At 31.7% G+C, this 27,405-nt stretch overlaps 1 protein-coding gene across 1 annotated transcript in view; it reads right to left on the reverse strand.

Moving 5' to 3' along the window:
• Positions 1 to 5,128: 5,128 nt before the first annotated feature.
• Positions 5,129 to 27,405, reverse strand: part of Fgf7 (fibroblast growth factor 7) — a 59,468-nt gene continuing 37,191 nt past the window's right edge. Inside the window, exons 3-4 of the mRNA XM_021726644.3 lie at positions 9,933 to 10,036; positions 5,129 to 8,869 (exon numbers count right to left, since the gene is read on the reverse strand). Coding sequence (XP_021582319.1) covers positions 8,675 to 8,869; positions 9,933 to 10,036 — 299 coding nt within the window. The 3' untranslated portion in view covers positions 5,129 to 8,674. The remainder of the gene's footprint in view (positions 8,870 to 9,932; positions 10,037 to 27,405) is intronic.

The following is a 27,405-nucleotide window of genomic DNA, read 5'->3' on the forward strand; positions in this document are numbered from 1 at the left end:
TCATTGCTTGGAGTTCATTCCTTAAAAAAAGAAAAAACCAACAAATAAATGATCTCATACTTCATCTCAAAATCCTAGAAAAAGAAGAGCAAAACAACAGCAAAAGAAGTAGAAGGCAAGAAATAATTAAAATCAGAGCTGAAATTAATGAAATCGAAACAAAAGAAACAATTGAAAAAATTGACAAAACGAAAAGTTGGTTCTTCAAAAAAATAAATAAAATTGACAGACCCTTAGCCATGCTAGTGAAGAGAAGAAGAGAGAGAACTCAAATTACTAGCATACGGGATGAAAAAGGCAAGATCACGACAGACACTTCAGAAATACAGAAGATAATCAGAAATTATTTTGAATCCTTATACTCCAATAAAATAGAAGATAGTGAAGGCATCAATAAATTTCTTAAGTCATATAATCTGCCCAGATTGAGTCAGGAGGATATAGACAACCTAAACAGACCAATATCAATTGAGGAAATAGAAGAAACCATCAAAAGACTACCAACCAAGAAAAGCCCAGGACCAGATGGGTATACAGCAGAGTTTTACAAAACCTTTAAAGAGGAACTAATACCAATACTTTTCAAGCTATTTCAGGAAATAGAAAAAGAGGGAGAACTTCCAAATTCATTCTACGAGGCCAACATCACCCTGATTCCGAAACCAAAGACACTTCAAAGAAAGAAAACTACAGACCAATATCTCTAATGAACCTAGATGCAAAAATCCTCAATATAATTCTGGCGAATCGGATACAAAAACATATCAAAAAAATTGTGCACCATGATCAAGTAGGATTCATCCCTGGTATGCAAGGCTGGTTCAATATACGGAAATCAATAAATGTTATTCACCACATCAATAGACTTAAAAATAAGAACAATATGATCATCTCGTTAGATGCGGAAAAAGCATTCGACAAAGTACAGCATCCCTTTATGTTCAAAACTCTAGAAAAACTAGGGATAACAGGAACATACCTCAACATTGTAAAAGCAATTTATGCTAAGCCTCAGGCTAGCATCATTCTGAATGGAGAAAAATTGAAAGCATTCCCTCTAAAATCTGGAACAAGACAGGGATACCCTCTCTCACCACTTCTGTTCAACATAGTTCTCGAAACACTGGCCAGAGCAATTAGACGACGAAAGAAATTAAAGGCATAAAAATAGGAAAAGAAGAACTTAAATTATCACTATTTGCAGATGACATGATTCTATACCTAGCAGAACCAAAAGGGTCTACCAAGAAACTATTAGAGCTAATAAATGAATTCAGCAAAGTGGCAGGTTATAAAATCAACACGCATAAATCAAAGGCATTCCTGTATATCAGCGACAAATCCTCTGAAATGGAAACGAGGACAACCACTCCGTTCACAATATCCTCAAAAAGAATAAAATACTTGGGAATCAACCTAACAAAAGAGGTGAAAGACTTATACAATGAAAACTACAGAACCCTAAAGAGAGAAATTGAAGAAGACCTTAGAAGATGGAAAAAAATACCCTGTTCATGGATAGGCAGAACTAACATCATCAAAATGGCGATATTACCAAAAGTTCTCTATAGGTTTAATGCAATGCCAATCAAAATCCCAACAGCATTTCTTGTAGAAATAGAGAAAGCAATCATGAAATTCATATGGAAGAATAAAAGACCCAGAATAGCAAAAACAATACTAAGCAGGAAGTGTGAATCAGGTGGTATAGCGATTTCAGATTTCAAACTATACTACAGAGCAATAGTAACAAAAACAGCATGGTACTGGTACCAAAACTGGCGGGTGGACCAATGGTACAGAATAGAGGACACAGAAACCAACCCACAAAACTACAACTATCTTATATTTGATAAAGGGGCTAAAAGCATGCAATGGAGGAAGGATAGCATCTTCAACAAATGGTGCTGGGAAAACTGGAAATCCATATGCAACAAAATGAAACTGAATCTCTTTCTCTCGCCATGCACAAAAGTTAACTCAAAATGGATCAAGGAGCTTGATATCAAATCAGAGACACGGCATCTGATAGAAGAGAAAGTTGGCTACAACCTACATGCTGTGGGGTCGGGCTCCAAATTCCTCAATAGGACACCCATAGCACAAGAGTTAACATCTAGAATCAACAAATGGGACTTACTCAAACTAAAAAGTTTTTTCTCAGCAAAAGAAACAATAAGAGAGGTAAATAGGGAGCCTACATCATGGGAACAAATCTTTACTCCTCACACTTCAGATAGAGCCCTAATATCCAGAGTATATAAAGAACTCAGAAAATTAGACAATAAGATAACAAATAACCCCATCAACAAATGGGCCAAGGACTTGAACAGACACTTCTCAGAGGAGGACATACAATCAATCAACAAGTACATGAAAAAATGCTCACCATTTCTAGCACTCAGAGAAATGCAAATCAAAACCACCCTAAGATACCATCTCACTCCAGTAAGATTGGCAGCGATTATGAAGTCAAACAACAATAAGTGCTGGCGGGGATGTGGGGAAAAGGGTACACTTGTACATTGTTGTTGGGACTGTAAATTGGTGCAGCCAATTTGGAAAGCAGTATGGAGATTTCTTGGAAAGCTGGGAATGGAACCACCATTTGACCCAGCTATCCCCCTTCTCGGTCTATTCCCTAAAGACCTAAAAAGAGCATGCTACAGGGACACTGCTACATCGATGTTCATAGCAGCACAATTCACAATAGCAAGACTGTGGAACCAACCTAGATGCCCTTCAATAGACGAATGGATAAAAAAAAAATGTGGCATTTATACACAATGGAGTATTACTCTGCATTAAAAAATGATAAAATCATAGAATTTGGAGGGAAATGGATGGCATTAGAGCAGATTATGCTAAGCGAAGCTAGCCAAGCCCTAAAAAACAAATGCCAAATGTCTTCTTTGATATAAGGAGAGTAACTAAGAACAGACTAGGGAAGAAGAGCACGAGAAGAAGACCAACTTTAAACAAGGAGGAGAGGTGGGAGGGAAGGGGAGAGAGAAGGGAAATTGCATGGAAATGGAAGGAGACCCTCAGGGTTATACAAAATTACATACAAGAGGAAGTGAGGGGAAAGGGAAAAATAATACAAGGGAGAGGAATGAATTACAGTAGTGGGGGTGGAGAGAGAAGAGGGGAGGGAGGGGAGGGGAGGGGGTATAGTAGAGGATAGGAAGGGCAGCAGAATACAACAGACACTAGTATGTCAATATGTAAATCAATGGAAGTGTAACTGATGTGATTCTGCAAGCTGTATACGGGGTAAAATGGGAGTTCATAACCCACTTGAATCAAAATGTGAAATATGATATATCAAGAACTATGTAATGTTTTGAACAACCAACAATAAAAATAAAATAAAATTAAATTAAATTAAAAAAAAGAAAACCAGTTATAATTCCTAAGGAAGTTTTTTACACCCCTGCCCCCTATTGTTCTAATTAGACCTCAAATGCAGAGGCACATCAGGACCCCTAAGTCTTATAAAAATAACATTACCTGTGCCCCATCCTAGATATACTAATGTGATTTGTCTGAAAATGGATTTTCTCTTCATTATTTTAAAAAACAACAACAACAACAAAAAGCAAGCAAGCAAATAAAACACCAGGTACTTCTGATATGTACCTAGCATTGAAATCAATGATTTTCATGTCATCTTAGGACTCCCTATGCTCAGATGGTCTTAGACAACTTGTGCCTGAATTCCTCTGCCATCTAGGATAAAACTCTATCTGGCTGAAACGAAATTCAACATCTATAATCTTACTCTCCCAAGGAAAGCAGTGAAGGGTGGGATTATTATCAGACTGAATCTGAAGGCAGGTTATTTCTTTCATGTGGAAGTAAAAGTGATATTATTAGTTTTCCAGCTATCTTAAGATTTCTAAGGAGCTGTAACTTGGGCAGAAGTCCTGACTGTGGTCAAACCTTTTCTTAAAATTTTCCATATAATAAAGGACTATATACAGTATCCCTCAGTATTCCTCAGGAATGGATCAAAACTGTCTCCAAAGAGAATATGCCTATGTCATCTGTTTTTCTGCTAAATGGCTCACCACTGAAAATCATAAGCCAAATTTATGATGGTGGTCTTTTTATTATTATTATTAGCTGTTCAAAACATTATAAAGCTCTTGACATGTCATATTTCATACATTTGATTCAAGCGGATTATGATGGTGGTCTTAAAAGCATCTAGTTTATAACTTGTTTTAGGCAGTCTGTATGATGGCCTTCAGTGATCCTCTTATGTTTGTACCCTTATGCCCTTGGGCAATACCTTCCCATAGGTGTAAACAAAGTAACATTGTATTTGAATTTTTTTAAACTGTAACTTCTATTTGGGGCACTCTTACTCTCTGGTTCCTTGCTCTTCAGAATACTATTATAGGCAGTGCTATTGGAGACCCATGCAGTGAAGAAATTATGTCTAGCCAATCATCAGTAAGGATCTGAGCTGGATCTCTCTTTGAATTGAGTATTAAGATAGATGACTGCAGTCCTGGTTAAAAACTTGATTGCAATTTTATAAGGGTTTACAATCAGAGATATTTAGCTGACCCATACCCAAGTTCCTGGACCACAAAATGGCTAAATGAAGTTTTAATTGTTATATAGCAATAAATAACTAATACAAGGCTGGATTCATCAAGAAAAGGGTTTGTCATCTTCAAGCTGAATATTATTATTTATCTGACATTTCAATTATTAGAATGTAGGTATTGATACTGTAAAAGAAAAAAAATTGTGTAGGCTCTCATATATTTAATGATGACGATTTGGAAAAGAGAACATAACAATCAGAAAATAAAAGGAAGTATAAGAGGTGTCTTCTCAGGTAAAAGAAAATACCTGGTTGCCTGGAGGAAATATTTGAAAAAGGAAGAAATTGAAAATTGTTGGGAAGACTAGGATTTTATTATTTCTTTCTTCCTGTCAAGTCTCCTCAATTCAAGAGAATAAATTTTTTTGACAAACCAATATTGGAGGATAGGTGGGAGCATATGTGGAAACATGTCACTTTCATTGAAGGCAGCAGCCCTTGTATTAAATAAATATAGTAGAATATAATGGAATAAAAATGGTTTAATAAAGAGAAGCCTGACAACAATGCTGAAACAGAAATGAAGTTTTAATTATTTGATATGAAGATACACGTTAAAGACACAAACAAGAGAGATCAATTTATAGATATTTTCCCAAAACTGTTTTAGATGATCACAAAAATGGTCAGAGTTGATAATCATCTGGTATCCATAGTTAGTCATAGTGGCCTTCATCCATTCTGATGATCAATGGTATATTCGAATTGAACAGGAACCACCCACACTGACTATTAAATGTTTTTAATATCACTTCTGGACATAGTGAAGTTAGATAAGTTTTGCATTCCTTGAGCACTTTGTTACTTAATTGTAAATCTAGACTATATAAGATCTCTTGTATCTGATTTATCCCCAAGTATTGGAGTAGAGGTGTAAATAAAGCCTCATGATAAACCTTGTATGTCCTGAGTCTTTAATTTTGCTTACTGGTGTTAGTAGAAGACATTTTTATTTTAAAATAAATATGAACATATTTTGAAGTAATATGCAAAAATCACAGACATTTTAAGAGAAAAGATTTTCAGGAAACTTTCTGTCTTTGGTGAACTGTCTATATTATTCCCTAGATTATCACCCTATAATTCTTCTATTTATAGGTATTTTAATAGAAAATCTGAGGGTACAGCTTCAGGGTTTTGTATTTACAGAATTGCTTTTATCACAGCTAGACTGCATAGGCATCCTTTACGTTCTTTGGCACTCTAAAAAATCAGCATCCTTTCTCTCTTGTCATTCAATCGCCAAATTTTATAACCAACTCAAAGGCTGCCAACTTTTATTATGACTTATCTATGGCAAAATGTTTTAGTTCACTTAGTGCATTGAAAGTAACTTTTATTATTTATTTTATTAACATTTCATATTCTTTTAATTTTTTATTTGTTTCTGGAAACCCATGTTTTTACCTAATTTTCTCTTTTAAAGAGCTTTGTAGAAAGGATTATGTTGCTTATAAGGATACTTTTCACAATGCTTTCCATTTATAAAAGAGATGTACATGAAAGTTGAATAGGAGTCAGAATTAAGAATTGCATCATTTGTTTTCTCCTTTTGGGTGAAATTATCACAGTATAGATGAATATTGTATATGAAGTAAATTACCAAATGGATCATAATTGTTTGCAAATGTAAAGATCATTTCTCAATAGAAATAAAAACTAAACAAAACCAGGAGGCCATGTGCTAATAATCATAATAATCTATGAGTAAGAAGCATATGCTAAGTAATCTAGACTCTTGTGACAGTTCTGCATCTATCTGGGTATTAAAAAAACTCATTTTCCTGATCTACAAATAACTAAGAAGGATGAAGTTCTCATGAAGTTTTTAAGATTCTATAACTCTGAATATATGTAACTAAAACAGATTTTATTTCCTAAAACTTGCATGATAAATGTGAAAATTAGAGCAAAAAAACAAGAATTAAAAGTAAAAGGTCTTAGAAAGATTATTTTAGATAACCTATACTACTAGAAATGGATTTGAAACTATAGGTTTTGCCTAACTACATTGTGTATGTGTTTATATACTATTTCCATATAAGTCTCTGCATAATAATGTTTCACTTCAATTTTAAGTGAAGTATTCATTACAACTTTTCTTTGCTATTCAAACATTGACTTAATTCATACCAGAAAATCAATTATGGATAAACACTCTGCTAAGCACTAAGGAAACAAATATGAAAAATGTTAGTTCTCCTCTCCCCTCAATATGCTCACAAGATTTCAGTCACAGAAGCCTGATCTAAGGACCTAGACTAGTAAGGTCTTTAAATTATGTAGTAATAATTATGTAACATCTTCCCAGAGTTTATCTGAGGAAGGGCAATTCTTCCTAGCTTCCTGAAGCCTGATCATGTAAGTAAAACATAAGAAAATTAAATGACTACTATTTCTCTTGACAAAACTTTTTCATACAACTCTCTTATTGATGTGTTACCAAATAATATTTTATATAATGTAAAGGGATTGAATGACAAACATTTTGAAATTAAAAGCACAACATAAAAAGTACTGCCAACATCTACCAAAGGAAGAATTTTGAAATAGTTACTTGTCTTTCTGATAAGCCTGATATCTGTGGCCTCACCTCAAGCCCTCATGGTATTCAGGGGCTAGTGTCCCTAACTATATTCTGTATTGGGAGCATTGTGCTCTTGCCATCTAACAGGAAAATAACTTTCATATTTTGGATGGTGGATATTTCTAGAGGTTAGAAAATTAACTTTTAATAGACACAGTTTTTTTAAATGATACAGTTCTATTCATGCACTCAAATATATTCTAACTTTAAAATTCTGTAACTGCTTTCATCTGTAATGATTTTACTTATACGATCCAATTTAATTGGCGAGAGTGTTGTGGCAAAACATTTTTCACATATTTGTATTATTCCTTGTGAGACTTCTATTGTAAGAATTGCTGCAGGCTGTCATTTTTGTCTGCCATCCAGAATTTGCTGGCCCCAGTGTTGTGTACTAGTCTTGGTGTTGGTCACAAGGGGGAGGGGAAATTTGCAATTCAGCCAGACGCTTTTGTTATTCCTTTAAAATTAAAAGCATATGAAACAGATACAGCTTATTAAGGTTGTCTTTTATAAATAACATAAACTTAAATAACAAAACAATAAAGTTCAAATACAACTTAAAATAGAGTTTAATGCTGTAACCACAGAAAAAAAGCATGATTATTTATGGGGAGAACATTATTAAAAGTCATATTCCCAAATATGAATTGTACAAAAGATAGATTATGTTACTCAAAAAAATTTAAACATTTCTGAATTTTACTTCTAGGGATTATAAAATGTTATTTTGTGGCAAGTGAGATGAAATACAGTATTATCATCATTATTGCTACTTTATATACAAAATTTTTAAAAACATCCTTGTAGCAATAGCCTTTCAATTTGAGCAGCATTAAGAATTTTGTTCTTGTTAATAAGTACAAGCATGTTCTAAGCCAATAATTTTGTAAAATGGTCTATCTTATTCATTTCCATAATAGATTTTTTCTGATTAGAGCTTAAGTGGATTATAATTTTTCATTGGAAAGCATTTCAAATTACTGCTCATCTTCCTTAGTGTTGGCTTGATTATCTGACAAATCATTTCAGCAGCCTTTAGGGTCTGACATATCTTATATAACATCATCTGCATTATTATTATTATAGCAGCCATTTTATAAGCAGAGAGGAATATTTAAATAATCATTATCAGATAATCAAATCTACCATACTCTTAAGGGTAAATTAATTTAAGAAGAACATTACTATTACTAACACCATGATTGTACAACCAGTTTTACAATTTTTTACAACTTTTATTACTAAATCTGATTTTTGTGTATATTTTTCAACTCTTTCTTTAATGCAGTCTCTTAAAATAAACATAAATGCGCAAGTCCAGCTTGATCAGTTTTTCAGTAGTTTTCCAGCCTTTCTTGGTTACTTCAAAAAAAAAAAAAACAAGGAAAGAAAGAAAAGAAAGAAAGAAAACAGTCCACTTAAAGAAATCTCCCTGCTGGAACTGGTTTCTTATATACCATATATGATTAGGTTATTGCCATAGGAAGAAAGTGGGCTGTTTTTTGTTCTTTCTTTGTCTTTTTCCCTCTTACAGGAACTCCCTTTTGATTCAAGGCAACAAACATTTCTCCTCCACTGTGTGTCCATTTAGCTGATGCATATGTGTTGTAGTGGTTTTCCAGAATTAATTCTTTGAAGTTGCAGTCGTCATTGCATTCTTTCTGTTAGAACAACAAACAACATATTTACATGAGTTTTTAAGGTGTTCAATTAAACAATAAGTAAATAGATAACATTTGGTAGGACTGAAGTATATATAACTTTTTAACCTCAGATTGAGCAGGCCTAATATCGTTTATTAAATATATCTATATAGTATATTGACCCTCCAAAATCTTAAATCTAAAACAAAATAAAACAAAAAAGATAATAATATATATTTAGTTATGCAACATGGTCTCAATAATGACACTTTTTGGCAGTCACTTTCTACTGTTCTTTAATATTAGGACCTATTTCTCCTTAATTAATAGCTCTGATTTTCCTCCAACCACTGGAAATTTTGTGCAGTTAGTAGAGCCTCTGTCTCTCTTAGATGTAGGACCCATTTCATATCCTTTTCTTGTTTGCCACTACATTGTCTTCAATGGTAATAGGAAATAAAAAGTTAATTTGTTTGTTCATCTATGCAATCGTTCATTTAATCAATTAAACCTATATTACGTTTTTTGCTTGTGCCAGGCATTATGTTGGGCTATGGAAACACAAAGGAAAGTCAATTATACTTTATTACGGTGGCATGAACTGTTACATATTTTACATTGTAATAAAGTGGGAACAATGTGAATGCTTATAGTTCAAATCCCATGATTGTGAGATTGGTGTTGATAAATGAACTGAACACTTCAGGATTTTTCTCCCAAGAATTTTCATGTCAGCAATGTGCAAATGGGTGAACTTTAACAAAAAGAGCTTTAACACTGAGAGATGGAAATTTTAGTTTCAAGTATCTGAAATGCATGTGGAAGTATAGAACTGGAAGTATCCTTAGAGGTCAATTATTCCAACTCATTTTGCAGATGAAGAAACCAAAGTTCAGATAGCTTAAGCAAAGTCCAAGGTCATATAAATATGTTTTTTGTCACGCTTGGGCTTATAGCATTTTAAATTATTAAATTATACCATTAGAGAGAAATTAATTCTATTTTTACTTTTCAGAAAGGCAAGATGTTTTGATTAAAAACAAGTTTGAAAAATTAAGTCTAAATTATAAATTATAAATACCTTTGCATAAAGTTTTCCTTCCTTGTTCATTGCAAGATAGTATTCACTTTCCACCCCTTTGATTGCCACAATTCCAACCGCTACTGTCCTGATTTCCATGATATCTGCAAAAAGTCACAGAAAGATATATCAATTATTCACTCAACTTTGCAGATTATCCAAGAACAGCCATTATTTATGTTGTACCTGAAAGTTGTTGAGAGTATTACTATTATTATTAAAGTATTACAAGTATTACTATACTTGTTTCCTCAGCTCACATCCCCCTACCCTTTACACATACACACAAACACTAGTCACTTAATATGGGAAGTGTAAACTCATATACTTTTTATTTTTTAGATATCTGTGTTTGAAGAAATAGTTACATATTCAGACTTATTCTCTAGAACTACATTTCTAACTTAGTATAGGAAGGAAAAAAACTATTGTTTTTTTAAACTCCTACCACATGCCAAGGATTATTCTAGGGTCTTTAATATCAACTCATGGAATCAACACAATAGTTGACAAAGCAGGTATTCTTGTTAACCCCATTTCACAGATCAGAAAACAAAGAGGCAGAACTAGACTTTGAACTCAGACAGTTTGGCTCTTAATCATAATGCAATACTATAAAAGTATATAATAAGCTAACATACATTTTTGTTCTGTTTGGTTAAAATTCATCTTTTAATGATGGCAGAATAATTCTTGAATATGGAGAAAATGGATAAAATTCCAAGAGAAGCAATTATAAATGATAAAAAACAAAGCCCATTGCTTTTTAAAAAGTGTTTAAAATGTTTTTGATATATGAAAAGACTAATTATAACAATTATTTATTCTGTGCGTATAAACTTTTATAACTTTATTAATTAATTTTTAGATCTTTTTGAGATTCTTTTCATACAATATGCACTTACATAAGAATATTAACCTAGTTTCTTATATGTCTCCCTTAACATTATTTTTGATGACATAATTAATATAGTAAAATATTATAATGATGTAAATTAAAAGTTTAGTGAATCTTTTACATAACCTGTACTTTTTGCATAGGGATTCAGTCCTGAGACTTTCTCTTCACTGTGCCTAACAGAATGGAAAGAATATTCTAAATGAAAACTATTTGTGTAAATTCTCCCCAAAAGCTTTTTTCTGAAATATTCATGTAATCAACAGAAAATATTTTTCAGTACTAACTGTACTTCATCCTCTTATTATTATTTTTGCTTCAGTTTTTTATCTGAATAATAAAATTGCTGTTTATAACACAGAAGTTAATGTGGCTAACTACTTTTTGTCATCTGTTTCATAAATATGCTGCAAACAGAAGCCCTTTTCCCAATATTCTAGTCAAAGCTCATCCAGTTGTGAGTTTCACAGCTGCTCATCTAGAAACTGGGGTCTGTGAAGAAAATGCAAAATAATGGGTATTGATTTTATATATTTACAAACCATCATCAAATGCACAGAATCTAACATAATTTTAGGATACAAATTAAGAAAACAGCTCTGGTTTCTGAACTCCAGAAGGTAACACCTAATATAAACAGAAAACACATATATTAATATAATTAAAAGAGAAGAAAGCTTTTTAGAACACAGGCTTGAAGAGGCTGTAGAAATTATAGTAATCACTTACAAGAACATTACAGAATGTAATGCTGATGTAGTCACACAACATTCAACAAAGCTTCACTGAGAGCCAATTCTATGTCAGGCTCAATTCAAAGATAAGCACTACCTTCTTAGAGACCTTTATCTGAAAACTCTAAATCTTCTTCATTTTCAATAAATTAAAATAAAGGGAAATAATATATCATACTTTAGAATCCCAGGAGGCTAAATTTGTACTTATACACTGAGGAATATCAGGAAATTTTTTGATTCAACATATGTCTTCAAAATTGAGTACATCTACTTAAGAACACAATACACAGTTTATAAAGATCTACCCATGTAAAATTTTATGAAGTCAATGTTTTCCTTTACTTCAAGTACCTTTACTCCTGCCATTCCTCTTTTTACTCAATATTATGTTTTATTCAGATAAAAAGGAGAATACTGATACAAAGCCTTAGAATACCTTTCATGATTGACCATAGTTAGAAAATGCAGTCTGTAATGTTTGCTGGCTTTTTTGTTTTTACAGAACAAATATTCACCAAATGTAACTATTGATGATAAAGTGTTGTCATCTGTTTCATATATATGCTGCAAACATAATTTGTGGACTCCTTCCCTTTTAGCTCAGGTCATGATAATATGCTTGTATCGCTCTACCCTCAAAAGCTTTTGCTCTATACCTTGCCTGTCCATTGCCCACTATTTCTACATTGCACTGACCATAAGTGATAAACTTTGCTAATCTTGCCCCCATCCATATATTAGGGTTAAAGATACAAAAACAATAAATCTTTATGAATATTTTCCCTTTAATTGGGTTAAAAATAAACTTTTAAAAGGCTAGGTTCCTATATTCTTAATTACCTGATATATTTTTTTAAAAAATCTTTCACATTGGGAAATCAACATATCTAATTATCAAGAGTAAAGCATTAAGGCAGTATTGGCAGAATCAATACACTATCAACCCTGGTTTTCTAGTCTGTTTTGTCCCATGTACTATGTTCCTCTTTTATTCCAGAAAACTCAAAAATTAAAAAATTAACACAATCATTTTTGTTTAGGTAGAGTGGAAGTGATGTTCTCTTTAATATCCACAAATATCTGTTTTAGTAATAACTATGCAAAATTATGGAATTCTACATACACACCCCCCAATTCAGGAGTCAGTAAATTGCTCAGAAAATACAATATAAGAATATATAATGGCAAACAGTAAGTTAGCTACCAACATAAATAAATTATTACTTGGTTTGGGGGGATTCTTTTTTTTTTTTTTTGGTCCCAGGGATTTAACTCGGGAACACTTAGCTACTGAGCCACATCCCCAGCCCTATTTTATATTTTTACTTAGAGACAGCGTCTCACTGAGTTGTTTAGCTCCTTGAAGTTTCTAAGGCTGAGTACATCTATTTAAGAACACAATATACAATTTATAAAGATCTTGTGATCCACCTGTCTCAGCCTCTCTAGCTGCTGGGATTACAGGCATGTACTACTATGCCTGGTTGGTCTTTTAATCTATAATATATCTGTTGTTTTATGTAAGATGGAAACGAGAGTTTGTCTTGTGGATCTCTATTTTTTATTTAAGAGAAGATTGTTTATATAAAGAGCATTCATAGGACATTTATTCCCAATGAGGTGAGGAATATTACATAGTGAATCAAATTGTTAATATAATGACTATAATGAACATAGTAGAGTTTAGAAGAGGGAGAGATCAACTCATACACTAAAAAGAAATGAAAATTGAGACAATATATGAAGCACATTGATAATTTAAGTCTTCCCAACAATATGAATAGTATAAATTCATTATTTAGGATATCATTCTTAAAAATTAGTGAATATGCCCTAAATGTTTCCCTATTTACCCCGCTGTGGCTCAATCATTCATGAATTAATTTAAACCCTTTGCCCATGTAATACTTAAACCTTTATCACACTTGCAATAAAATTGAGGAGTAAGTTATTATTACTTAAAAAATATTCTCCAAAATCTATTTCCAGAATTTTAGGTATTCCCCTAATCTTGTATTTTGGAAATTGATGCTAATTCTTTATCTTTATTACAAATAGCATTGTGATTTTAATACTCTTTAATGTTCATGTTTGAAAAGTTATTTTAATTCCTCATCACACAGAAATCCACCCCCTATTCCAGCATATTAATTATATGTTTTTACCGAACCTTTTAAGCTTTATATAAATGGTCTCAAGGGAACATTATTAATATGGCTATGGTAACATAACTAAACATTATTTTAAAGCTGTAAAAAGTTGAGTTAATTAGAAAATTAAGCTAATTAGAACTTTTAATTTTGTCCTTGACCAAATTTACCTTCTTTGGGCACATTAAGAGTAGGAGCTGGTATCAACAACACCACCAAAAAAATCAAACAAACAAAACAATATTTCTTTCAAACCTGGCTTGTTGAGTGGAAAATCTTAATCATCATATATTTATATTATATTTAAGGCTAAAGATTTAATTCATTTTATATCATAAAATACATTTACATATATTCATGTATATAAAATGCATCCAGTATCTTTAAAGTATTAAAAAAAACTCTTAAAATACAACAATTAAAAAAAAACAGTTGAAAAGTGGGTGAAGCATCTGAATAGACATCTTTACCAAAGATAGTAAATAAGCATATGAAAAGATGCTCAATGTCATAAGCTAGTAGAAATTATAAATTAAAATGACAATGAAATATCACTATAAGACTGCTATAATAAGCCTGGTGTGGCAGCACAAATGAGTAGTCCCAACGACTGTGGAGGCTGAGGCAGGAGAATTGTGAGTTCAAAGCTAGCCTCAGCAACAGCAAGTCTCTAAGCAACTCAGTGAAACCTTGTCTCTAAACAAAATACAAAAAAAGGACTGGGGGTGTGGCTCAGTGGTCTCTAGCAATTAGAGAAATGCAAATCAAAACTACTCTAAGATTTCATCTCACTCCAGTCAGAATGGCAGCTATTATGAATACAAACAACAATAAGTGTTGGCGAGGATGTGAGGAAAAAAGTACACTCATACACTGCTGGTGGGACTGCAAATTGGTGCAGCCAATATGGAAAGCAGTATGGAGATTTCTTGGAAAACTGGGAATGTAACCACCATTTGACCCAGCTATCCCTCTCCTCGGTCTATACCCAAAGGACTTAAAAACAGCATACTACAAGGACACAGCCACATCAATGTTTATAGCAGGACAATTCACAATAGCTAAACTGTGGAACCAACCTAGATGCCCTTCAATAGATGAATGGATAAAAAAAATGTGGCATACATACAAAATGGAATATTACTCAGCAATAAAAGAGAATAAAATCATAGCATTTGCAGGTAAATGGATGAAGTTAGAGAAGATAATGTTGGGTGAAGTTAGCCAATCCCAAAAGACCAAATGCAGGATGTTTTCTCTGATATAAGGAGGCTGATTCATAGTGGGATAGGAAAGGGGAGCATGGGAGGAATAGACAAACTCTAGATAGAGCAGAGGGGTTGGAGGGGAGAGAAAGAGGTATGGGTTAGAAATGATGGTGGAATGTGATGGTCATTATTATGCAATGTAAATGTATGAAGACACTAATTTGTGTGAATATACTTTGTATACAACCAGAGATATGAAAAATTGTGAGCTATATGTGTAATAATAATTGTAATGCGTTCCACTCTCATATATAAATTTTAAAAATCTAAAAAAACAGAGATAAAGGAAGCTGTAAGCAATATGAAACAGAACAATGAGTTCTATGTTGAAATAATTATGAATCTTCAGGATGGAATACATAATAATAGTTGAATTACAGAGCATTAATACATGGTACTATGGCACAGGTAGACCAAACTTGAAAATCAATTTGGTTAACCAAGATAAGTGTTTCATTCATTTACTAACTTTAGAAAGAATACAATGATTCTTATTTCCTATTATATGTGGCCAATTTGTTTATTTTAATAAGCATTTTGAACTCATGGATTTAAAGGTATTAATGCTTTCTAATCCATCACAATTATCATCCATATTAAAGTTCAAATTTTCTCATCTTTAAAAAAAAAGTGAGGGAGTGTGGCTCAGTGGTCAAGTGCCCCTGAGTTCAATCCCCAGTACAAATAAATATATAAATAAATAGATAAATAAATCTGCTATGATAACTAAAATCCAAAAATCTGACAGTACTATATGCTTGCAAGGATGTGAAGTAACTCAAACCATCTCTTATTGCTAGTAGGAATGGAACATGCAGCCACTTTGGAAGACACTTTGGCAGTTTCTTGCAAAATAAACATAAATTTATTATACAACCCAGCAATCATCCCATAGGTATTTACCTTATTGACTACAAAACTGATGTCCACACAAAAATCTGAACATGAATGTTTATAGCATCTTTATTTACAATTGCAACCAAGGTGTCCAATAGATGAATGGATAAACAAACTGTCTTTGATTATAGGAAACCTCTTTTTATTTTTTCCCCATAATAAAGGTTGTTTTAAGATTTTCATGAACCCCAGATATTGTTATCTCCTGAGCACCCTACACAGATTAATCATATTAAAATATACCCATTTTCCTCAATCCATACATTATAATTACAGTTTTATGTATTTTTTTTGAAAATATTTAGCCTAAAATAAACCAATGAACTTACTCTTAGCTATAAATTTTCTATACCTATTATGCATTCTCAAGAATTCTTGCAAAGTAAAACAGTACTATCAAATTGTTTTCAAATGTTAGGAAAAATCTTAATTGTAATAAATAATGAAGATGTTTTATATGTTAAGTATTTTGAATGTTTATTTTTATTTTATTTTCAAATTTTAATGCCAAGATCTTAAAGTTTAAATGTATTTTTAAGCCTTTAGAATTTTCATAAGCTTTATGTTCTAGGCATGTAAGCCAAAAAATAAAATGTTCCTGCCCTTAATTCTGAAATCTTTTCAAAAAGACTACTACTCTGGTTCCTTTTTGTGTGTGCCCCCTTTCCCCACCTTTTTTTTTTCAATGTATTCTAACTTCTAATTGCTTGATTGGTTTTCTCTTGTCAAGGTCATAAGGTATCTCTTAACTTCCAAATCCAAGAGTTTTCCCAAAATTACAACTTTCTTCTATGCATCCTTTGTCAGGCTTGATATACTTATTCTATTCTGAATCCTCACTGTTTCACTGATTCTACATGACCCTGGTATATTAATTTGCTCAAAATGAGTAATTTTTGTGTAACCATATCTATGTATTTTTGATGATTTATTATTATATTGTTTTTGTGCTTAAGCCTTTTCATATTCCATTGTCCAAAAATATATTTTATTCCAGATTTTTTAGCTTAAATTTCAAAAATTTTCTTAATTTCATCTGGAATTTATTTGAGGTATAGTGTAAGATGAGACCCTAAATTGATATTTAATCATACAAATAGAAATCTTCTTTTTCAACATTATTTATTACACTATGCATCCATCTTTTTTTTACTGATAATAATGCCTCTCTTTTATCTTTTACCAACTGTTCTGTCTCATTGATTTATTTATCACAACAATTTATTATAGTTACCAACTCTTATTACACTTAAAGTAGCTCTGATTCTAAATATAATGAATTGTTCATGGCTCTATTTCTAAATTTATATAGAATAAATCAATACCATTTCCACATAGCCCTTCAGAAATGGGAAAAAATTGTTTATACTCATCATCATTCATAGTTTATTTGGCCATTATTTATACGGTATGAATTCCAGACTCTTCACCAGCTATATTATTTGCTAAAAATTAGTATCTCAGCAATCACTGAACTAAGAAAGCCTGAGACACAATGTTCTTCATGATTTTCCTTTATATAGACTACAGACTTAGTTTATAGTAATATGATCTCATATTTTTCCTTATGAGTATTTTTATACTCATTATTTTAGAGTTTATATATATTAAAATGCATGCCTGTTAAAAAAATTTTGTTTTGGATTAGGATATTTTTCAAGATTGTATTATAAAGTTTGTTTAAATGTGGTAAACTATATTTTTATACATAAACATAAGTGTTAACTGCTCCTCTTTAACAAATGAAAGCTTTTTATTTCTTTTAAATTAATGATTACAAAACCCATGATTCATAAACAAATAAATTCAAACTACTTTATGTGCATATATAGAATCAAAAGTATATCAAATGTACATAACACTGAAATGTAAAAATCATAGCATCAAAGGTAACAACAGATCATGCTTTTCTAAAAGGATTATTAGAATCCTTCCATTTTATGCATAAAACAGCTCACTTATTTGTATAATTTTTTTAGTTTCTGAATAATGAAATAAGAAAATGGTTTTATTCTGTAATTTGTAAATAATGATGCACAAATAAAATACTGCAGGTGTAGAGAGTTTTTCACAGATATTTATTGAATGCATATTGCCAAACCCCATTCTAAGCACTTTACTGATCGAAGAAGTTTACCTAAAAATGAATTGTGAATTGCCAAATAAACCTCAATTAAAAATAAAATAAATAAAAAGTCAACTTAGATATTTGTGTTTCTTGTAAGCTTATATTTAACTGAATGTCTTTTGTACATTCTATTGTTAGCCTGCTAAGCAGAACTTAACAGGATATGAACATGAATCAACCTATTTATATAATAGTGAAAGTCATCATGACTTGATGAAATGATGAAAGGGTGAGTTAACTAAGTCATGAACAAATTTATCTCTCCAGTTACCAGGCATCCATATTTAATGTTTGTGGAGACACACACACCATTCTTTTCTAACGTAGAAAAATATAGAATTGATTTTTTAAAAAATGCAAGCTGAAAAAAAGATTCTATTTTGACTTAATTCAAATTAATCCCCCAAGTATCCTGGAAACCTGTAATTCTTCCATATACAGCTGTTTATGAAATGGTAAGCTGAAATTCTTAATTTACCTAAGATTATGTTAACTATTTAGAAGCAGTAACTCATTGATGGCTTATATTGAGGTTGCAAAATGCCCAGGACTTAATTTATGCGGATTAATCACATCATTTACTACTTGTCATCATGCAATTCATTTTTCCACCAAACTTCAGGTTTTTATAATATTCAGTATTCCTGTCACAATTTTTTAGCTTTTAATTTAGCTACCTCAATCTTGTTTGTAAATTGGCAAGAAAATCATAAGGAAATAATACATGCTATCCAACAAACTATTCCTTTCTTTTTCTGTCATTGACAAATTTGAAACATGTCTTTAACTCTCATCACATAGCTCTCTTCTATCTACTATTTATCATTATATATGTCTTTTTAATACCCACTTAAAGTTACACATTTTGAAATTGGTCCTCTTATTATGAGCTTTCTGTTCTCACATTGTCATATCTTTGGTTTGTAAGTCTTCAAGTTTATGAGAGCACAGTGTCATTCATTGTATTATTCATTTAATCAATCATATGCAAGCATTTTTCTCCCCAAATTTCTGAGCAAAGTATATTAATCATTGTTTCCCAATTTCCATTTACCTCTTCTTCTACAGTGATAGATATTTTAACTAGCTGTGGAAAATAAACACTAAATTTCCTAGTCTCTCTCTCAGCTTATCTACTATCCATCCCAAGTTCTACAGGATGGATAGAAGATAAGTGAATTGTCCTTTGGAATCTCTCAGAAATCTTCCATAACAAGTTCTTTATACCTATTTAGCTTTTTACAGGAGTTCTTCATACCTATTTCTTCCTCCTTTATTCTATCCTCTTGCTAGAATTTGGATTCTGTCTTGGATTGTGAGAATGAAGTGACTGTGGAAAGATAAATTGAATAAGCCTTAAAACTCCCAAACGTTGTGGGCTTTTTTTTAGCAGAGTTTCCATATTTCAGATGTTTATTTGATGGAGAAATACTATTTTGTTTAAGCCAAATCAAATTTTAGCTAATTCACCTCAATTTCATTTTCCTGTAAGGCTCATTCTTCCTAAAAGTCACATAAAAATCCAATAGCCCATTTTTTTCCCAGTTATATGAAGCTACCAAACAAAAAGGCAACACTATTGTTAATAACAAGGTATTTATTTTCATTGGTTCTTTTTTTAAAATTTCTAAAGTCATGAGATTAAATTAGAAGAAAAATGAAAACAACACCTGTGTTTTCATGTCTTTCATTTTCCAATTCAGAACTTCAGTGTCACTAGAGACCCAAGGTTTCTTCCAGTGCTGTCATTCATTCCTACATGTGTCAGCATTTGATTAGGCTGATAAATCTTCACCGATTCTTCTTTACATCTTGAGGCACATATGTGGAAGGTCCAAGCCCACCTAGTAAACTATATCAAATCTATGTTCACTTGCTTCCTAACCAGGAAATGACCTAATTTCAGCTAATTTTTCTGAATGCTCTTTTTTGTTACAAAAAAGCATGGGATGCTGTTGCTGTTGTGATTCTTTCAAAAAGATCAGATTCACCGTTTTGTTTATAATATAACTGTTCATTTGTGAATAAAACAATTTATTGAGAACTTAACTATGTTCAGTACTCTGTTTGTTCTCTTTCTCCTCAATCAATTTATTCCATTTGCCATAATCTTAATGGTGGTTAGGATTCTCTAACCTCTTTAATTTTTTTCTTCTTGGCTTCTCTCCTGAATAAGCTTTTCTGCTCCCACTGAAAATACTTATCTTCTTAAACAAGTTATAATATAGGGAAAATATCTCAAGTCTTTTTACTTTCACATCTAGCCAAGAAAAACAGTCTATATTTACATTGCACATGAACATAGACCATCTCAGACACAAGAATAAACACAACTAATACATTCCAAGTCAATCACAATAGTTTCCTTGTTGTCCTCACATCCAGGAGAGAAGTGAGCTATCCCAGCATTGGGTCTGGAAGTTGAGGGAATGGGCATAGCAAGAGGAATGTGTAAGAGGAATGTTGAATTCCCAGAAGCATTTCTTTCAATTCTTTCTGGCTGATTCTTCACATTACTACTTCTATACTTTGTTAGTCTTCTACAAAGTGGTACATAATACTGGAATGTACCACTTTGATATCAAATCTAGCTTCCTTAGTAAGTGTGAGAGAACACAAATATTCAACATAAACTTGACAGCAATGAATCAAATTATTTCTACCATATTTATACATTCCTCTTGCTATGCCCATTCCCTCAACTTCCAGACCCAATAGATGTTCAGGTTAAGTAAGGTATAGGAGTTGAGGAAGCCAGGATCATTTCAAATCCCAGTCATTTTGAGAGTGAACAGATAAGAAAAGTTAGGGGGGTACTATTTTCACTAGAGTGGGAATGATGATGTATGGAGTTTTTATGACGATACTAAGCTTGAAGTGATGGTGGTTTATGTATTCTGTTCATTAAATTTGGCATGAGCAAATCACTTTGTGATCTAAATACATAATGAAATTTTAACTATACAAGGTAATACAGGATTCACAGAATTTTTTATCAATAAATAAGAAGTTTGTATAGCATCAAAAAATTTTCAGAAATTAATCTGATTTCTTAAATACAGTAATAATATGTTTTTAAATTTTTTTAATATTTGGTATTTTCTCAGCATTCCCATTGTTGAAGAATTATCTGTAGATATTACTTGAAGTGTCTTCACATATGATCCCCTCCCTCTTTCATCAATAATCTGTAGTCACATTCTAGAATTTCATCATTGTATATGCCTTGAGAACAATACTGAAGTCTTCAAAACATGGAACAAAATCAAAATTTCCCCACTTGGTTGTATTCAGAGATTAAATTTTAGTAGCAAGAATTACACTAAGAAATGTATTAAAGTATAATTACCATTTCTGCATAATGCCTTCATCTGTGGATAAGAAGGAATTACCCAACTCCTAATTATACTGTGGAAGTAAAACTTCTTTGGTTTGATGTGGATATACAGTTTCTCAGTTCTATCTTTATCATTATTCCTCATTTAAATTTATTGTTATTGTTACTCTCTTAAAAGATTGAAAGATAATTGCAATATATTTCATCCCATAGCTTCTGAATCACATTATATTAATATCAATTATACTACCAGTTACTTTTAAAGGTATATATGTTGTGGCCACTATCTTGGTGATAAGAATATTTTATTCACTGCTGCCAGTCATTATTCCAAATGAGGTCCTCAACTACTTTTCATATGCCTCTTCATATAAACAGGGCATTTAAATATGTAATGACACCTAATAAGTTAATCTATAAGTCACTATTTTGTTCTTAACTATAGAAATAAAGCTGTTTTATTCCTTTTTAAAAATATTTTTCATTGTAGATGGACACAACACCTTTATTTTATTTATTTATTTTTATGTGGTGTTGGGGATCGAATCCTGTGCCTCACACATGCTAGGCAAGCACTCTACCATTGAGCCAAAACCTCAGCCACCATTTTTCTTATTCTGAAGGAAATAAAAAATGTGCTTTAAAAAGCCAAACAAATGATTTGCTGGTTTGAAATTTAAGAATGAAATAATGCTAATACTAGTATCATTTATTAAAATTGAATATAAAATATTCTGATGATTAAACTAATTTTAATGCTCCATACCCTTCAAATAAAAATAGAATTAAATTTAATCTTAAGAAGTATCCCTGGAAGAAATAGCAGTTTTGTGTATAGAAAATACTTAGGGATATTTGTCTATAACCAAAAAATGATTCATTAAAGCAAATATATTTGAAAGCAAAATAGCACCATCTCACCTTATCCATTGAAAGAAATTGCTTATGAGGAAATAAATGACTCAAATACCATTTTATATTTATTTCAGTCTTACATTTTTAAGAAGGTTTATAAGTCATTTTTTGTAAACAACTTACATAAAAGACTTCTGTCAAGTGAGTTTTACCAAAATGTCATATAGGATAATTTATATAGGATATATTAATTTAACAACATGTAGCTATCAGTGTTTTGTTTCAACCCAAAATATTAGCAAGTTATCTGTAATAATGTGTGCATATTATTGAAACCGACTTTCTCAGAAGTTACACTGAAACAGGTAGACGAACCCTAAATTATGATCACTTAGATTGGAAAAAATTTGTTCTATCAATTAAACAGAAGAACTGCTTAACATATAAGACAAATCTCTTCTGCTAGGCTAAGTCTGGTTAGGACCATTAGATGGATATGCACATATTAATCTAAATACCCAATGAAATTTTAGCTGTACAAGGTAATACAGGATTCACAGAATTTTTTATCAATAAATGAGAAGTTTGTATAGCACCAAAAAACTTTCAAAAATTAATCTAATTTCTTACATACAGTAATAATATGTGTTTTTAAATTTTTAAAAATGTTTGGTGTTTTCTCAGCATTCCCATTGTTAAAGAGGGAGTGATTCAGAGTTCAAAATGGGAAAGGAGTTCACCTTCCTTACATTTTTTTCTTGTTTTTCCCTTGGAGAGGGTAACACAAAGGATTTTATGAAGGCAGTAACCTCTAGCAGGCTTGATACAAAACCTACTTTTAGATTCTCTTTCTTTTCCCATGAATCCTAGGATCCACTATTTAAGAACACAAAATTGATACATATGGCTGATAATGTTAATCTGGAATTTGCATCATTTTTCTCTAAAAAAGCATGCCCTGTAACTGTTAAGTAACTGATCTAAGACAGACCGTTGGAATACACTAAAAGAAGTTAGAAAACTAATCAAATCAAAGCCAACAATAAAGAAATATAAGTAGATAAATTATTACTGAAGCCCAAAGAATTTAATTCCCATCAAATCAGCATGAAACTCAAAACAGTTCCATATAATTGCATAATTACTGATATCAAGTAAAACTGAAATGTTCTGCAACAAGAGAATTGATTCTACATCATCATCACCATTGTGGAATAAATCAATTATAGTTCTTATCAATCCTGTATCTATTTTATAATTATATTTTAAAACATTTGTATTGCTTGTCTGATTAAGTAAAGAGAACCATGTCATTCATTGAGAGATTTATTAAGAATATATATGAAAAATCTTTAGAAAGTATATCAGTATAGGGTACAGTAATGGAACTGCTTTCTTTTCGGGGGGCACAGATTTGAACCCAAGAGCACTTTACCACAGAGCTACATCCCAAGCCCTTTTATTTCCTTTATTTTGAGACAGGATCTCATTAAGTTGCTTAGGGACTCATTAAGTTGCTGAGTCTGGCTCTTACCTCAGCCTCCCAATTCACTGTGATTACAGGCATGCGCCACCATGCCTGACTTGGAAATGTTTTCATTTAAAGAATTTAACTTGAAGCAGCTTCTTTCAGCAGTATTAGAATTATGCTAGAATTAGAAGCAAACTATTTGGTTGTGCAATAAATAAAGTGATACTTATTCAGTAATAGAGTGTCTTGGGCACATAGCTGAATAGTATTGTAGAGAATTATATTTCTATACCAATTTACTAGCAGAATTATATTTCTATACAGAATTATATTTCTATACCAATTTATTAGCCTTATCATTTATGGACTCTCTGGAACTCAAAGGGTTCAGTTTTCTCCTTTGGGTCAAGGAAAGCATGTTCCCTGACTCATACAGGAGAAAATACACTTTATTCACAATACTAGAAATTCCAAATTTTATTTGGAAACAACTATTTATCTAATCATTAGACTATTTACATTTGCTAAATACAATACATTATTATGTGGTAAATGGCTCCAAAACAGTCATAATAGATGTAAATATCATTATCCCAGAATATATGGGAAAACATCATATTTTTATGTGAAATAGAAATAACTGAAGCAATCTCTTCCCACCACATATACAATCTCTCCCACTTTCTGGCTTTTTCTAAAGTCTAAGATATCTTCAATGAGAAACCAAGTTTTTATTTCATAGGATTAGAAAGAAATTTCAAACTACAGATATTCCAGAGAGAGGTTAATACATAGGCTTGAATTCATTTTCTGGTATAGATGATTATATCTTTTCTGAGTGTAGAATTTGCTTTGACTTAAAAAAAAGTGAGCACGAGGCACCAAGAGTACAACTAAGAGGAAAAAAATAATCATAAAAGGAAGACATTATGAAAATTTACATTAAACATTTTGCCTATTGCTAGCAGTAGGAATCAAGGCATCTTGCTACACTTCCTCTAATTCATAGACACACCAGCTTAGAAAATCATCTCATATCTACCTCCTCATTCATTTTAACTATTGCTGTGCCCTGTGAAATGGTGCTATCTGGTAGATACATAATGTAATCTTCCTTCTTTCCTTCTAAACTGGAAGGAAATTCTGCCACCCACGAAATAATATCACTCTAAACACTTTGGTTTCAGGCCATCCTGGTCATAAGCACTAGAAATCAAAGCATCATTTAAAGCCATTTTGACCATTAGCTCTCAGGAGTTTTTAAGTAGATGTTCTTTGCTAGCAGTCTTAATAATGAAATATGATATGGAGTAGTTACATTTTTCACAGAAATGGAAGTGAAAGAAAAGAGGAAGAAATAAAAACATCTGAGTTTGTTCTGGAAGATATTAAAAGGGGACTCAAGACACCTCAAGTTCTTACAAGGAGTTATTACATTTCCTCTATTTCTGTATTACAAATATTTATCTAGTACTTATCTCCTGTTTCCATTTTTATCAACATTAGTCAAGGCCTTCATTATCTTGTACTTCAACAATTATTATGGTTTCTTAACAAGAACACATCTTCAGCCTCTCTAGCTTATATTTACTCTGTATGTATTCATAAAGAGTATGTTCTAAAGTTTACTCTTATGCTCCAAAATTTTCAATGTGCACTCTATTAAAAAGCAAAGCAAAACAAAATATTTTCTACTTAGAATTCAAAGCCCTCCAAACTCTGACTGCAGCCTACTTTTATAATTGTCTTCCATTGTTCCTTTACAACTTTTCCTTTGCTTCAAACAAACTGATTCACCCATTGTCTTCCTCTCCCAAGAAAAATGCCAAACACTTTCCCTGTTTTTTCCACCAGTTCCCATAATGACATACAATTCTCTGCTTTATATTTCCCAAACATTGCCTCAGGGACAGGACTATAGTTTATGGTTCTGCAAATCCCTAGTACTTGGGACAGGGATTTGTATTTGGCAGGCTTTCATTAAATCCTAAAGTAGATAGAATGATATATAAACCCCATAGTAATTAGTGTCTCAGATTATAAATCAGCAAATGAAAGTTATTAATTATTCTTGGATTAAAGAATTAATGACTATCTTAATAGCATTGAGAGTCAGAAGACTAAAGTTAAAAGATTGGTTCACCAGAAGTATTTGCTGAATGTAATTTTTATTACATATTTGGAGTTTGTCTAATTAATGCACAAAATTTCATTGTTAATTTAAACAATAGTTTATCTCAGTTTGATTTTCATGATGCCAACTGAAAAAGGTTGAGAGAACTCCAAAGATCTCTAGTTTCTCCATCAATTATAGGTTTTTCTTTTTTAGTTTTGGCTAAATCTCCTAGATCTATTTGTATTTTTAGTATGCAACTATTACGTAGGGAACAGCTTCCATATGTTTTCTGTTTTCTATATAATATAGCACATCTACTTATCTGTCTTGCTTCTTGTACAGTAAGATATTAAGAAGTGCACACTAGTTCTAATATTTCATGAATTTACTAACAACTCTCTGTTCTCCTTATCCATATTGTTATGATTCTACAAACATTGAATATAGTCTATCTTAACATTCATCTTAAATATTTTTTACTCTAGATGAGCCCAAATTCTTTTTAGCCTGTGTCTACAGTATATGTCCTACATCATTCATTCTAATTTCAGGATACTTTCATTTAAATATATAGTCTTCATTAGTGCTATGCAATAATGACAACGGGGAGAGAGGAGGAAAGGAAAAGGGGAAGTACTGAGGACTGGATTAGAACAAATTATATATTGTGCTTTTATAATTATGCCAAAATGAATCCTAATGTTGTATATAACTAAAATAGATCAATAAAAAGAAAAATCTGTATTCCTGATGTAGATATACCATGTTGTTTACTCAAAGGTATTATAATGTATTCTGTTTTGTGTCTCAACATTTTCCCTGACAATGCTCATTACTTTGCTAGTTTTTTTGACTACTAGTGCACATTAAGATAATATCTTTAAGGAAATATCCAAAGTGATTTCTTTTATGAGAAAATCATTATTCAGTGCCTTTTATCTTATCATTTCTTTTTCTTTCTTTCTTTTTTTAATTGATTGTTCAAAACATTACAGAGCTCATGATATATCATCTTTCATACATTTGACTCAATTTGGTTTTGAACTCCCATTTTTACCCCAAATACAAATTGCAGAATCACATCTCTTACACACTCACATTTTTACATAATGGCATATCCCCCCTCCCCTCCCCTCCCCTCCCATCTTCCCTCTCTACCTCCTCTGCTGTTGTTCAATTCTCTCCCCCTTTTTTCCCTCCCCCTTGCCCCTCACAACCTCTTATAATTTCAATTTTATTGCAAAATTTATTACATTATAATTCATCTGTTAGTTTTCTGTCTACCTGTATATAAATGTTCTATCTTCCAACATTTTATCATTATTAGTTTAGTTCAATAATTTAAAGTTGTTGGTGTAATCTGTAAACTTGGAATTTTTACTACATACTCTCACTTTTAGATCATTACTAAAAATGTCAAATGATTTCTGATTTCTGAGGAATCTCACTGTTATACATGTTCACTCAAAATATTAATTCAAATTCTTTATTAAAAATTGATACTTCTCAATGATAGACTGAGAGTATGGGGCAATGGGAAGGGTATTGTCAAGCAAAGAATATCCTTCTAGAAAAAAGTATCAGAATCACAGGGACTTTTTCAAACTATCCATATT

This window comes from Ictidomys tridecemlineatus, chromosome 5 (assembly GCF_052094955.1).
Source record: "Ictidomys tridecemlineatus isolate mIctTri1 chromosome 5, mIctTri1.hap1, whole genome shotgun sequence".
In the NCBI taxonomy this organism is placed as follows: Eukaryota; Metazoa; Chordata; class Mammalia; order Rodentia; family Sciuridae; genus Ictidomys; species Ictidomys tridecemlineatus.